The 14,180-nt window shown below is 51.6% G+C and overlaps 1 protein-coding gene across 1 annotated transcript; it reads left to right on the top strand.

Annotated features, from left to right (window-relative positions):
- Window positions 1-1,098: 1,098 nt before the first annotated feature.
- LOC147412580 (coiled-coil domain-containing protein 40-like) lies at window positions 1,099-13,975 on the top strand. The gene is made up of 18 exons (XM_086481216.1): window positions 1,099-1,217; window positions 2,402-2,570; window positions 2,753-2,943; window positions 3,466-3,549; window positions 3,638-3,857; window positions 4,692-4,846; window positions 5,669-5,791; window positions 6,194-6,315; window positions 7,038-7,281; window positions 7,389-7,571; window positions 8,812-9,057; window positions 9,795-10,008; window positions 10,556-10,725; window positions 10,850-10,941; window positions 11,544-11,664; window positions 12,328-12,516; window positions 12,728-12,886; window positions 13,649-13,975. Exons 1-18 carry the CDS (start codon window positions 1,119-1,121, stop codon window positions 13,892-13,894), a joined length of 3,027 nt encoding a protein of 1,008 aa, XP_086337342.1. The 5' UTR covers window positions 1,099-1,118; the 3' UTR covers window positions 13,895-13,975.
- The last annotated feature ends 205 nt before the right edge of the window (window positions 13,976-14,180 follow it).

Raw genomic sequence — 14,180 nt, 5'->3', positions numbered from 1 at the left:
CGTGTAAGCACATTATATACAGCCTCATTTCCTGCATTCGCGATGTCGCAATCAGGGCGATACTCTGCGCATGTTCCTTCTGTTGCTGGGGGGTCTTTCTCTGCCTCCTGGTGGTCGTAAGGATGAAGGCTGAAGGTCTTCCTCGTTGCCCTGTGGGTGAACTTATGCAAGAATGTGATTACTCAACCCCCTCAGCTGCGGGTCTTGTTTACTTTGCCAGATGTCCTTCGGTTGGGCTATCAAGCCTTGGGGGCACATAAATCTTCCCTCCATACCTTCCCATACAGGTTTAATGAACAAAGCACAATATGTTACTTATTACACCGACCATCCACCTTCAGGTCTCTGCTGATAACAGCAAAGGAAGAGGTAGATACTGGGGCAATTTGAGAGAGGACCCCCTCCCCAAAAGGAAGGCAATCCTAAATACACCCCAAGCTTTAGGGAGCCAGCCCAGAACAGCCGAAAATAAAGTTAAAATGAACTATTTCGCATTCCGCCAGCCCCCAGCCGGCAGCACACCGAGCGCCTCGGGGCTCCGGTGGGAAGGGAAGACAAAGAGCGGGATAAAAGAAAATGGATGCATCCCCGGGGTGCTGGGCAGCGTCCCGGGTGCCTCGTCCCCGCAGCTCCCCCCGCCCGGACTCCAGCCCTCGGCGCCGTTACCTGCTGCCCCGCACCGGGGCTGGCGCCGCCAGGGCGGCCGGGACGCCGCGGGCCCCCCCCGGGCCCGGCGGGCTGAGGTAGTGCGGGCCGAGCGCCCCCCCCACAGCCCCCCCCATCTCCACGAGCCGAGGTGGTGCGGCCCGCGTTCCCCCCCCCCCCCCCTCCACGGGCTGAGGTGGTGCGGCCCGGAGCGCTCACGTGACCGGGTGTTGATGCGTCGCCTGGCAACGGGAACACGGGAACATGGCGCAGACGGCGGCGGGTGAGTGTGGGGCTGGGCCGCGGCCGGGCCTTGAACCGCCCGGCCCTCGGCCGCCCGGCCTCCCCGGCCCCGCGGGTGCCCGTGCCCGGCCCCGCGGCGGCCTGCAGCTGGCAGGCCCCGGGGAGCCGGGCTGGTTCTCACTCTTCCCTCCGCTCTGGTTGCAGGCACAGGCCATCCCCAGCCCAGCAATATGGAGGAGGCCGCCGGTGGCGCAGCAGAGGGCTCTGGGGTGGAATCCGGCTCCGCTGCGCGGGATATCGTCCGAGTTCCGTCGCCTCTTGCTGTGGAGGTGATTTCCTTCAGAACGTTCGCGGGGCAGCATGACGTTCCTACGCTCTCCTTGCAGAGTGATGGCTTCATGGAAGCAGTTTCAATAGGGAGAAGTAAAACAAGGGAGCGGTTGTTGAAGTCTTGCCCTGCCTATTAAAAAAACAAAGTTAAATGTAGTTGTAGTTCTGTGTGTCAGCAGCGTCCTGAAGCATGTGCTTCTCACTCAGCTCCCAGATGGCTGTAGGCATGTTAAACGGGAGGTTGCCCCCATCTCACAGACACACGTATGGGGGCTGTGTTCGAGGTTGGTGGTGATAAGTTTTCTTTGTCTGTTGGTACTGCACGATATTTGAATTTGGCAAATGATGGTACGGGATAAAACAGTGTCTCTTTAAAAAGAAGATAATAGTTTGGCTACGTGTAGCACCAGCTGGAGGACTAAAATCCCTAAGGGCATTTTTTTAAAAAATAGACGTGAGCCAGAGACACATCTGAAATTAAAAGTGGTGTGTAGAATTTTTGTCAGGATCTTTACCGTCTTCATGCTGCCTGGGTGACTGTTTTTGTGAACGAGATTAAACTTCAAAATTAAACTCCCATGACAAAAAGCAGTTGTTACAGCACCGTAGCATGAGCATTAAACCAAATGCACAACCTGCTGTAACGCTGCTATTCTGCTTTTTGCCTGTGTGTGTGCTAGGCAGTAGAGGCGGAGAATGGGAGCGACAGTGAAGAAGAAGGGTCCGTTCCTCTGCAGGACCAAAAAGAGACATTTCCCCCAGCAGAAAGAGGAGCTACAGAGCTGTTTGTTAGTTCTGCAGAGGTGAGACACTAACAACACACACAATCTTATTCACAGAAGGCATGGCCGGTATTTGTAACTTCAAATTCTCCTGGGGCGGTTTTGTTGCTGCCAACACAAACCCGACCAGAACTGAACAGAGAGAAGCTAACTGGTCAGGCACAAAGTCTACAAAAGCTGTGACAGAGCTGGAGAGGTTCCTCTGTTGTGCTGCATGTGGGTAAAGGTGGTTTTTTGATCGGCAGAGGCACAGCTTTGCCAGTGTATCTGTGGGCTGAGTTTAGAACAAGGCCCTCTTGCCTATTCTGTGTCTGCATCGTTCTTGTCTCGCGATGACAGAAATAAGCAGATTGTCAGGGCAGACTGAAAAGCTGTTTCAGGTGGTGGATTTTACGTTTCAGGAAAAATCCCCTGAGACTTTCTTGGACAAAGTCGAATTAGACAGTTGTCCTCCTGCGTTGAGTGACATGGAGCAGCCAGTAACCGAGAGAGAAAACCCTCCCCTTCCTTCAGGAGCTCCTCAGCAGGTGTCTGCGTGGTCAGCGGAGCGGAACAGCTGCACAGAGTCAGGTATCCTTCAGTCCCTTGCTAACAGTACAACACTCCATACCACCTGTCAAGCGCAGTTTCTAGTTTTCTCCCTTTCTCGTCATTGTTAGTCCAACTGGAGGCACAACGCTTTGAAATCTAAGCATTTTCTTTGTCTTCTTCTCTTTTTTTTTTTTTTTTTTTTCTTGGGAGGTGGGGTCCAGGTGACATTGGAGAACCCATTTCTCTCTGCTCAGAGACTGCCTTTGAGCAGTTGGATCAGCTCACCAGTGAGCATGGTGACCAAAGGCGGGAACAGGCATGCCAGCAGCGTGGAGCTGAGGGGCACAAAATGAGTGGAAGAAGTGAAGAAACCGTAGAAGAAACAGAGCTGGTTGTCTTGGATCTAGAACATGTGAGAAGTCCTCAAATCTTGTCGTTCTTCTTCGCAGACCTGCTGTTTTTATTTGTATGAAATACACAAGGTAGATTGTCAGCAGCGGCTCAGCCATAGGCTGAAACCACGTGTTTAAAACAGGCTTTTGCAGAAGTACTGACTCCTGAGCGTGTCTGCTCCCTCAGGGTTAACCCCAAACGGGAGGCTCAGGAGGGAGCCGTGTAGTGGGTAAATCTGGTACTCCTCAGTGCTCCTGAAAGAGAAGTACTGTCAGCAAGAGCGAGGGGATGGGCTCTCAGAGGCAGCTCTTCTGATGTGTTTCTGACTTTCAGATATCCTCAGTAGTGGCTTTCTGCTGTCAACAAATAGCCACTATGTAACTCCTCTCACTCGTTACAGTGAGCGTAGCTAAAGTAAGAATGCAAGGGTCTGTGGCAGAAAATACGCTGTGTTATTTAACAGCGGGGGTAGCAGTAAGGTTTCTTCATAATTTCTTTACACAAGTACGTTGACTTGTATCAATGTCATACTTCTTGACAGCCTCTGATGAGAAGATTCCAGGCTGCCCTGAAGAGTCACCTCACTAAGCAGATGGAAAAAGTGAGCCTAGAGCTTCAGGGACTGGTACGTGGCATTCTTACTTTGCCGTCCCGCAGCAGCCCACCCCTGCCCGAGCTGAAGCCAGGTAACTGGTTTCCTCTTGTGTTTGCAGAGGGCAGCAGCGAAGAAAGGGCAAGCAGAGAGGGAAGAGCTTGGGCTGGTTCTTTACGGAGCGCAGCAGCAGCTGGCCCGCCTGCAGCTGGAACTGGAGAAGAGCCACGACCGCCGTTCTCAGGTGGCCACAGCACGTCAGCAGCTGGAGGAGGAGCTGGGGGGCCTCAGGCTTACTTACAAGCAAATGTGTCAGAACACACACGATGAACGCCAGAAAGGTGACCGAGGCAGCCCTTACCAGGTTTCCTGGCTCTAGTACTGTGTGGAGAAAGGGATTTATTTGAATCCAAGGCAAGCATTGGATTGAAAAATACAGTAACATTGATCAGGAATAAGGCACTCGCTGAAACCTTTCACAGGTATTCCTGGTTGTTTCTAAGACCGTGTGGCTACCTTGTACTTCTGAGAAGGTCTTTAGGACTAAAACTGTTCCGGGCAGATGGGCTGCTCTGTGATTTAGAAGGAGGAAGATCCTGTCGCTCTGTTACGTTTGCCTGTGTCTCTGTAAGGGTGTGACGAGATCGCAAAGGTCGTGGGTCGTGAGGGGCACCCGGGAGCCTGAGAGTGCCATCCGTGTGGGAACCCGTCCCAGCCAAAGAAATGGACTTGACTCATGCTGGTTGTGCTGCAGGCCTGTGGGTAGGGGACAGGGAAACAACTGTGATGGCGAGGGTAGCTCAGCGTAGGATAAACTGCCTAGAAAGGTTTGGCAGGTTGCTGAAAAAAATAGAGAAGCATTCAACAGACTGAGAAAGAGACAGTTCCGTTTTGGGGCAGAGGAGTGGAGTCACAGCCTCCTGAGGCCGCCCCTTCTTTGATCTCCTGGGCTTCTGAGTGCTGGGAAGCAATGAATTGCTTACCAAGATATTAGCTGTGCTTGTGGAGCTGTACTCCAAAGCTGATGCAAATTCACATTTCAGGGGGGCTGATTTGGCTGGTAAGTGTGCGAATTTAGCTTTGGGTGCTTCTGTGTTTCTTTCCCTTTTACCTCTGTTTAAAGTGTGTCTTACAAACATACTTTCCTGTAAATATTTTTCCCCCTGCCTCCCCAGTCTCTGCAATGCAGATCCAGCTTGAAAACCTGGCCTTGCCCCTCTTCTACATGCAGAACATGGCCCATATGCACCATAATATTTTACTAATGAAACGGTCGACAAAGAGGGCTGAGCTGGAGAAGGCCCAAGCTGACGTGGAAAAGAAAAAACAGGTATCAAGTAACTCTCTTCTTTCAAATAAATAAATGAATTCAGGTGACGGCTAGCGGCGAGTCTCGGAGGACGTGCTGCCTTGGCAGAAGGAAGGCTGTAGTGAATATACAGACACCATGGAAGGTGCGTGGGGATATTTTCCCCAAATAATTGAAAATGAGAAGAATCCCCACCACCAAGATAGTGGCATGTACTGAACAGAATTTTTTTATGAGCCTTATAATAGGAAGTAGTAATCAGTAGTGATCACTCTTCACGCAGGCAACGGGGGTGTGGGGGCAGAAAGATATTTAGCAAAGAAGTATCGTATGTTGAAGTCTGGAGAATTGCTCTGAGTCCCAAGGAAGAGCGAACTTGGAAGGTGAACTGAGCGGTCGGTGTGCTGGAGCTCCCTCTGCTGCCTCCTGCTTGCAGCAGGACACCAACTAATTACTGTTGATGCAGAATTGTGGGCAAACGGTTGAGATGGAATGGGTTTAGATGGTTTTTAACAAAGGATTTTAAACCATAAATTATCAAGATTCCCAGCTGCTGGAGAGGTGGCGCAATGTAACCCATGCTGGCAGGGATGAATGCTGCTTCAGATCTGAAGGACCAATTTCCTACTGTGGGTGGAACGATAAAAACCAGCAAAGAAGGTTTTGTTCTCTTCAAAATTGTCACTGCTGCATTCAGGAGTCATTTGGATAGGAATGGAAGAGTTTCAGTAGGAATCAAAGCTAACTGAATTCATTTTCAGCCCAAGTTATTGCTGTAGAATTTAGTTGGTTAAGCCTGAGATTATGTTACTCATCCTGAGCTGTTTGGCTCTGCCTCTCTAGGATCTTCTGGTAGACCGCTTGACCCGGAAAGCCTACGAGCTGCAGGAACAGATTGCTCTGTTCGAAGCTCAGTTTGTGGCTCAGGCAGAGGACACAAAAGTAACTCGGCAAGCAGCAAATGAGGTAGGAGAATGTTTTTTTTTTCGCTTCTGGTTAATATTTCCCTCTGGAAGGACCGACCCCGTTGGCTCATGCTCACGTGGTAGCTACAGTGTAGGACAGAGTTGTATGATCAGTTCCTGTTTGGAGGAATGAAGACTTTTTTGTTTTGTTTTGTTTTGTTTTGTTTTTCCCTTTGTCCTCAAGAATTGCCTATAAATCACTTCCTCCTCCACCCTCTCTGCATTTTTTTCCTTGCAGACCTATGCTCTGTGGTCGGGGGTGACCATAAACCAGAGGCACGTTAGCTGAAGCTGTTCCTGCCCAGCGTATTATGAACACACACCAAAAAAAGGCATTGTAACGTGAATTTGGTTTCCCAGCCTAGTATAGATTTATCCTGTCTACAAATCCTCTCTCCCCCAGGCTTGTATAGAGGTTCAGGCTATTAACATGGAGAAAAAGCGACTGATGAACCACTGGAATAGCAGCTTGGCGGGAATGAAGCAGAGAGATGAGGCCTATATCGCCACCCAAGCGCTGCTGAGGTACGGTATCTGAGAACAGTCCCAGGAGAGACCTCACACGGGTTGGACGAGAGGGATGCTGAAAGGGACAGTGCGTCTCCAGTTTATTGCTGCGCGTGCAGGATATGTCAAGCAGAACAAGTTTGCTGCTCTGAAGCACGTAGTAAGGTTAAAGGATAGGAAGCACAGTTCTTTGTCACTATTCTGTATCCAAAACACAACTCTCCCCCAAAATGTGTGGGGTTTTTAAAACTGTTTAGAGTTTTTCTGTTCATATTTTAGTCCTTTAGAAGAGTTCCTTCACCTTTGCAACATCTCTCAATCCAAAGAGCTAGACTTCAAGAGGGATTTTACCTGTCGCTCTCAGTTAGGGTTTTGTGATGCCTTCAGAAATCATCAGGAAAACCGTCCTGTTGTTGCCAAAGGAAGCGCTTATTTGCTCTGGAGTCAGCCTGGCTGATTCCCTGCAATGTGCTTTTATGGTGGCATCCTGGTAAGAGTGGGGGGTGGGGACAGGACTGAAAGCGGGAATTAATTTTCCTACGTACGTTTGCTTTTCAGTCTTCTGTCTCCATCCATCTTCTGATGACTCTGCACTGTCACAGCAGGGTGGCCTTTGTAAAGATCTTCCTCCTTGGTCTGTTGTCGCTGCAGTAGCGTGTTTGAAAAGAGGAATTTGTAGATGACTGTTCAGCGCGTGAGTCTACCCCTGTGGTGATTTTCCATCCTCTTTGCCTCTCCAGCAAGTACAGACATGACCTCAAGTCCCTAGAAACGGACATCCATGGCTGTAGGAAGTCAATCAGGAAGGAGGAGGAGAAGAATGAGTTGCTTGTCGCCATCCTGAGCCGTTCACAGAACGATGCCAACATGACAAAGAAGCTGATTGCCCAGTGCCTTTCCAGGCAGGAGGCCTTGAAGGTGGAATCTGGCACCTACGCTCGCGTTCTCCACGAGACAGAGCAGGCCCTCAACAGGACCAGGATGGTGAGGAGAGTTACTTGGAAGAAGAACCTTTCAAATCAGACACAGATGTTTAATCCCCTTCCCCAAACAGTTGTAGTGACCCTGTCTCCTGTCTTTCCTGCGTTTAGGATCAAGCTGCTTGTCTGAATCAGTTGCTGTCCATCAGTAAGGACATAGAGAAAGGAACTGATGCCAAAGTGCAGATGGAGAACGAAATCATGGCAAAGCTTCAGGACCAGATGGTGTCCAGCAAAGCCACAAAGCACTTCTCGCAGCTGGCTGCAAAGCTCCGTAGGAGAAAAACAGACCTGGTGTGTTATCTCTTCCGTTTGGGAGGGCGGGGGAAGGAAACCGCCCTGAGCGGTGTTTCTCAAGTGTGTTTCGTCCGCGCCTTCGTTCTGCTTTTCAGACCTGAAGTTGAAGGTCTGCTGAGTTTGTGACTTCAGTTTGGTTCTTCCAGTGCTCTTAGTGCGGGATTCTGGTGTACGCGAGAGGGTTTGGCCAAAAAGGCCTTGACACATAATGTACTATTCTTTCTTTGCTTAAAAAATGGGACAGAACGATGAATTCTGGGAGTTTTTACCATAAAGTAGTACCAGTTCTTATGTATTGGAGGAAGACAGTGGATGTGTAGTTCTGCTGTACTCCACATTGAACTAACCTGTATCTCTGTCCGGCATCATGGAATGCGATACAGGCCTGCTCTCGTTCCTGAGTGAGGATTACAGCCCAAGGAACAATCGAACCAGACCCACAGTTCTTTGTGGCACGATCAGTTGCTCTCTTTGGGAGTGTGTAACTGGAACAGATAGAAAAACTAGAAGATCCAGCGTAGTGTTTGTGGTGTTGAGTTGTGTGGGCTGGCACTAACAAGGCACCCACACCTCTGTATTTCTGCGGGTTACTTCAGCCTGGCCCTGGGATTTTTAAATCGGGGGCATTATCTTGAGCAAGAGGAAGAGTTCCAGGGCTGGCTTCCGTTGTGAGAGAGGGGCCCCCCGCCCCCTTCCCACAGGCACACCAACAAGTGGACACTCGCGTTGTCTCCCATCAGCACCTGCGGTGCACGGCTGGATGTAGCCAGAGAGTCGTGGCCGCTGGCGGCGCGGGGGCAGCAGAAGTCATCCGGCTGCATTCGCGCTGCGCTCAACAGGCACCCGCCTTTCTGGCTGCTGCGGTGGTGGTTCGGTGAGGGACGTGTTTGTCGGGTGTGGTGGAGAATGTCCTGCTCTGGTGAGCCGGGCAGCTGGAGACACCCAGGCAGGGCAGGTAACTGCAGAGGTGATGAGCGCGGCCTCTTAAAGGCTTTGGGATGTTTGGGCTCCTTCATGCTCTTCAGCAGCCTTATGGCAGAGGTAAATGTTGGTATCTCCGTCAGGAGATGGAGAAACAAAGGTACAGAGCGGGTAAGTGGCTGGCTCGCAGCTTGTGGCACAGACCTGGGAGGAGAATCTAAATCCCCTGACTCCTGTGCCTCGGGAAGCGGGCGTTCCAAATCAATGGGCTGCTGCTGCTGACAGTAATTTGTTTTCTGTCTGTTGGCGTTCCTAGGAGCTGCATTTTTCCAAGGTTGAGAATGATGTGGCCCAGGTTATTCTGAATGCAACTCATACCAGCTGCAGGCTGACAGTTCTCCAAAACACACTTTGTCAGCTGGACAAGGAAGTAAAAAATACCCGTGACCTGATCAGCTGCAGGGAAAGCGAGATTGCAAGGTGCAGTCTCCTGACCGAGAACAGGCAAGCGGTGCTCAGCCAGTACAACAAGAGGTTGGAGAAGATTCTTGCGCGGCAGGGGGTATGTACATTCCCATTTCAGTCCCAGGCTTGATTTTATTCTTTGTGGTGACCACAGGTGCCCCTGATAAATGTAACTGTGTAAGTGCTGAGTAGTTAAAACTTTCAGGCATCAGTATAGAGGTTTAAAAGCTGCACTAGTTAATGTAAATGTTTACGTCTGTCAAACAGCTCTTAGTGCACGGGGGGGAGGAGCTGGCATGAGGGAATTGTGAAATGAGGGTGTGCCCAGCACAGATTTCTGCAGGGAGTTGTCTGCGCCCGATGAAAACGTTGAATGACATCAATACTCTGGGAGTAACTAGGGTCTCATCAGAAAACCTGCAAATACTGACAAGGGGCGAATGGAGCAGGCGGGGTGATGTAGATCACTTGGTGCTTGGCCCCATTCAGCTGATACCCAGGTCTGCCCCTGGCACCGTGAGCTGCAAGACCTTTATAGAGCCCAATGCAAGAATGAGTGCTGTGGCAGACTCTTGGACACCCAGATGTGCCTGTTGTAGGAGCTTAGGAGGCCCCTCTCGCCCCAGAGCCTGAGAGCTGTTCGGGCTTCCCTTGCATTTGTTCCCGTGAGGTCAGGAATGATTGGTCCCATCCAGCTCCTGGGAAATAGAGGCACAAAGGAAGTAACAGTATAGCGGAAGTATTCGGTAGGCATCTCAGCAGCTGGACCGGCCTTCTGCAAAAAGTGCTTCAGCAGCTTCTGCCTGATTAATCCCCAACCTTGCCCTCATCCAGGGTCAAGAACTGGGGCCACTGGAAATGGAGATCAACAAGCTGTCCAAGCAGATAGAAGAATATCACTCTGAGGTGATGACGCTACAAAAGCACTGGCTCAGTCAGCAGCAAGAGCTGGTCAAGTTAACACACCAACGGGAGGAACAAGTAGCCTCCCTGGATATGTTAAAGAAACGGATCACAGTAATGCAGCAGAAGAAAGTGCGCAGGGAAAGTAGGTCATTCCCCAACTCTTTTTAAAACGTTCAGCTGTGAATGGAGGAAAAAGGGAGCGAGGGCTTACGGACGGGTGAGCCAGACCTTCACCAGAGAATGCGCCGTGCTCCTACGTCCGTGTGAGCAGTAACGCAGGCGGCCCCAGCACTGCTCTGGGGCTACGAGCCAGGCACCTCTGCTGCTCTGCCTGGCGTTATTCCCTGTCCCGACTGATCCCGCTGCCTTAACGGGCACAACCGAACCGAAGTGGCCGTGTCACGTGCTACACTTCTTAAATAACGTTTGCAAGTAGTTGGTGGGTAAATGTCCCCACCACGATGGCGCTTCCCTTGGCTCAAACCAGCTCTTTTCCACAGCAGTCTCCTTCAAAACCGTATTTGGGTTTTGGGCTTGTGGAAAAACGGTTTGGCTGGGTACGTGGGACGCAGGTGGCTCTGCAGGCAGCGTTGTCTGGTCTGATGGCAGTCTGTCACGCCTTGCCTGTGTTCCACCTGCTGCTTGTGGGAATTTTAAGACTTTTTTTTTTTTTTTCTGTTCACCTGTAGATGAAATTCAGCAGGAAACAAAAGAGCAGAAGGACATTGAACGTCACATGAGGAACATGTCCAATGACTTGATAAAGCTGAATGTGTTGATCCACAAGAACAGCAGCAGCTTCGAGGAGCTGCAATATGGCAACACGATCACCGAGAACGAGTTTGTGCGCTCTCTCAAGGTACAGACATCTCATTTCCAGGTCTCAGCCTCCCGTGCAGATCGGAGGCAGACAGTGACCATGTAAATCTTTCTTAGTCTGACCACGTTGTGTTGTCTGACAATGTTATGCTTCCCAAACCTAGGCAGCAGAAAAAGAGTCGGTTGAGATGCAGGAGAAGCACAGTCAGCTGACTGAGGAGAAGGAAAGAGTCCTAAACAGCCTGGTGGAAGCAGAGTAGGTACCAGAGAGGTTCTTGCTTTGTGCCACCCTCTTTGAATGTAGGTGTCCATGTCACCTTTCCTCTCTGCTCATCGAACTGAACCTGCAACAGCAAATGTGCTTCTGTCCTTCTCGGAGAAGATGAAAGGAGTTTCATGGATTTTTGGGCGCAGAAGCTGAAAGGTGCTTTAGCTGTCTCTGCAAGCAGCGAGAGCCGTGAGGATGTCGGCTTTAACAGTTCCAGCAGGCTCGTGCTGGACGTTGCTGAGATCTGTATGGGGTGACTCTGCCTGCGCTCTCCTCCGCCAGTAACTCGGAGCGAGCGTGCTGCGCTGGGCAGCTCACTGGGGTCCACCAGCCCCCGGCAGCCTGGGCACACTTGTTGTTAGTCACCGTGCCACCACCGTGCCACGTTGTGGATGGCGGAGCTCCCTGTCTGGTTCCACGCTGCTCCTGGCTGCCCTTTTACGTGTCCCACGTGCAAACCCTTAGGTTCTGCTGAACCTTCAGCTCCATGTTCAGGACTGAGCTCGGGAGCGTGCTGCCACGCGTGCACAGGGAGCGAGCGTCCTCTCGGGCACTGACAAAGGTGCCGCTTTCCCTTTCTGTCACTGAAGGCATCAAATCCTGCTGTGGGAGAAGAAGATCCAGCTGACGAGAGAGATGCATGCGGCGGTGGAGTCTGAGTCAGGGCACGGCGAGATCCACGCCATGAGAACAGAGATTCACAGGATGCAGGTGAGCCCCGGGGGAGGAGCACTGGGGAGGGGAAGCTGCACACGATGGATTCAGCTTCGGCGTTGCTGAAGGCAGGAGATGAGAAACGGGCTGGGGAAGCAGCATTGCCAGGCCACAGCAATGTTGGAAATCGTACACCCTCCAGCTGGGCTGAATGAAATACATCCAGCGTGCGTGCTCTTCGTGCCTTCCTTGCGCCTGCCGTGTAACGGGCTGCAGCAGAGTCTAGAGACACCTGAGAAATCTATTTAAAACATAATATGTTTGCCACCTTATGCCGTGACCCCAATTTATAAGCAAAGGAATGTTGATGACTAAATATTGCATCATCTTAATCACTGGTTAGGGAAGCCTTCTGTCTTCTGGCAAAGCAACTCTTCCCTTTTGTTCCCAGGTTACTTTACTCTTCTGCTTTTCCTATTGCTAAGGAGTTCCAGTGAAACCTTTTGAAGATTACTTTAGACGAGTTGATAATCCAGCCCTTTGCTTTCCAGATCCACACAGGGCAAGCCGGGTTTGGGTTTAGAGCAAATTTGGCTTGCCAACGCTCACGTGTCACGTATGTCTGGTTTATGTGGAGGGGATGTGCCGCACAGGATCGGTTCGGTGCCGTTTGTGAACATTTGTTACTTTCAGCCTATTTCATATCTTGACACACGGCAGGTCCGCTATGGCCAGCTGATGAAGCAGCAGGAGAAGATGATTCGTGATATGGAGGCATCTGTTTCTCGCAGAGAGGTGATAGCGCTTCGTGGAGAGGGTCAGAACAAAAGAGACAAGAAGCTTGTCCCCAAGAGCGTCTTCCACTGCAAGAAACAGGAGCTGAGAAAGAAGATCAGCAAAGCCCAGAAGGTGAGCGAGCAGAGCAGGGCTGCAGGAGTTCACCGAGGCTGTAAGGAGCACCAGGGTGGGCTGAGCGCAGACACGCGGGGTGTCGGGACACAGACGGGACAGGCTTTGGAGGCTCCTTAAAAAACCCCACAGGAGAGTTCTGGGGAGATGGCTGGGAGTGCAGCTGGACGAAGAACCATACTCTGCCCTTTCCTTCTCTTCCGTTTGCCAGAACGTTCAGGACTGCAACGCAACCCTCCTGGAGCTGGAGAGCGCCCAGGCGTCCCTCGGTGCCGCCTTCTCAGAAAAGCAGCGAGAACTGCGCAGGCTGGAGGCTGAGTGCGACGGCCTCGATGCAGACGCAGAAGCTCGTCGGAACAGGAAGCGACGGGTGAGCGGCTCCGCTCCCTGGAGCTCGCAAGCCCAATGGGACCGGCTGCTTTCTCCTGGTGCCAGCTCCCCGTCTCCTGTCTCGCCACCATCCTGAACTGAGTGTGCTTGGCATTTTAGCGGCACTTTAAGTTAACTGAGCACACCTTGAGGGCTCATGGGGGTCCTGAATTGGGGCTGCAGTTGTACTCTTAGCGAGGCAGCATTCACCTGGAGACATCAGCCTGCAGGACATGGTTTGTGTCTTGAAAATACCCGGTCACAGCTCTCCTCTGTGAGCACTTTCTGGCTGCTCATATGTTCCAGATTTGAGAGCCAGCTGAAGGTCTTGAATGGCCTCCTGCAAAAGTTGTAAGTTGGTCAAACTCTGTCCTGGCGAGGGTTGCCCTGTGCATGCAGGTATTTCTCTGGTTTATGGAATTCTGTGATGAACATTTAATTTTTATTTTTTTTTTTTCCTATTGGCTGACGTGTAGATGTGGTGCTTAGGGACACGGTTTAATGGTGGACTTGGCAGCGTTAGGTTCATGGTTGGACTCAATGATCTTAAAGGTCTCTTCCAACCTAACCACTTCTCTGGCTGTACGCGTTAGCAGCTGTTCTGCCGGTACAAGAGGGACTTCATAGCCCTGTCCCTCTTCAGAAGCCCTTCCCTTTCAGAATGTGATGGTTCCAGTACCGGTGACAAAAGTCACCTGCCTTTCTTAGTGCTTTTCTCTCTGCGGCCTGCTGTCAAAGCAATTTCTGTTGTTGCTTTCCTCAGAACCTTTTGGAGATCGTGTCCTACCAGACTCGCCGGAAGCACCTGCAGGCGCTGAAGGAAGGGACGTACACTCCCCTGTGCCGCATGGAGCAAGCCTGGAGAAATGAGCACCAGAAACTGCGCCACCGGCTCCAGACCATCGATGCCATCATCCAGCAGATCCAGCAGGACCATCCCCAGCACTACCGGACTCTCCAGTGGCTCAGACAGTGCTTGGGCTCCAGGCTGGGCTCGCAGGAAGCCTGACTGCCACGAACCCCATCCATGTAACCCTCAGCTCTTGTTCTGCTGGAGCCTGCAGGCTTTGTAAATAAACAAATATCTAAAAAATAAGTCTGTGTAGCAGGTAGTGGTCACCAAAGCTGTAGCAGTGCAAATGATTTTTGTTTCCTTGGCTGCACAAGGGTGGCTTCATCCCTCCCCCTGGCCTGGGGCGCTGGGGGCAGCCGCCCCCTTCCCCTCCGGGCCCCCCCTCTCTCACCGCCTTTCCCTGCAGCTCCGGGAGGCGGAAGGCCCCGGCCCCGGCCCCGGC

This window comes from Leptosomus discolor, unplaced genomic scaffold (genome assembly GCF_034619465.1).
Source record: "Leptosomus discolor isolate bLepDis1 unplaced genomic scaffold, bLepDis1.hap2 HAP2_SCAFFOLD_33, whole genome shotgun sequence".
Taxonomy (NCBI): domain Eukaryota; kingdom Metazoa; phylum Chordata; class Aves; order Leptosomiformes; family Leptosomidae; genus Leptosomus; species Leptosomus discolor.
Note: the sequence above shows the minus strand (reverse complement) of the source record. Positions and strands in the feature narration are given on the sequence as shown.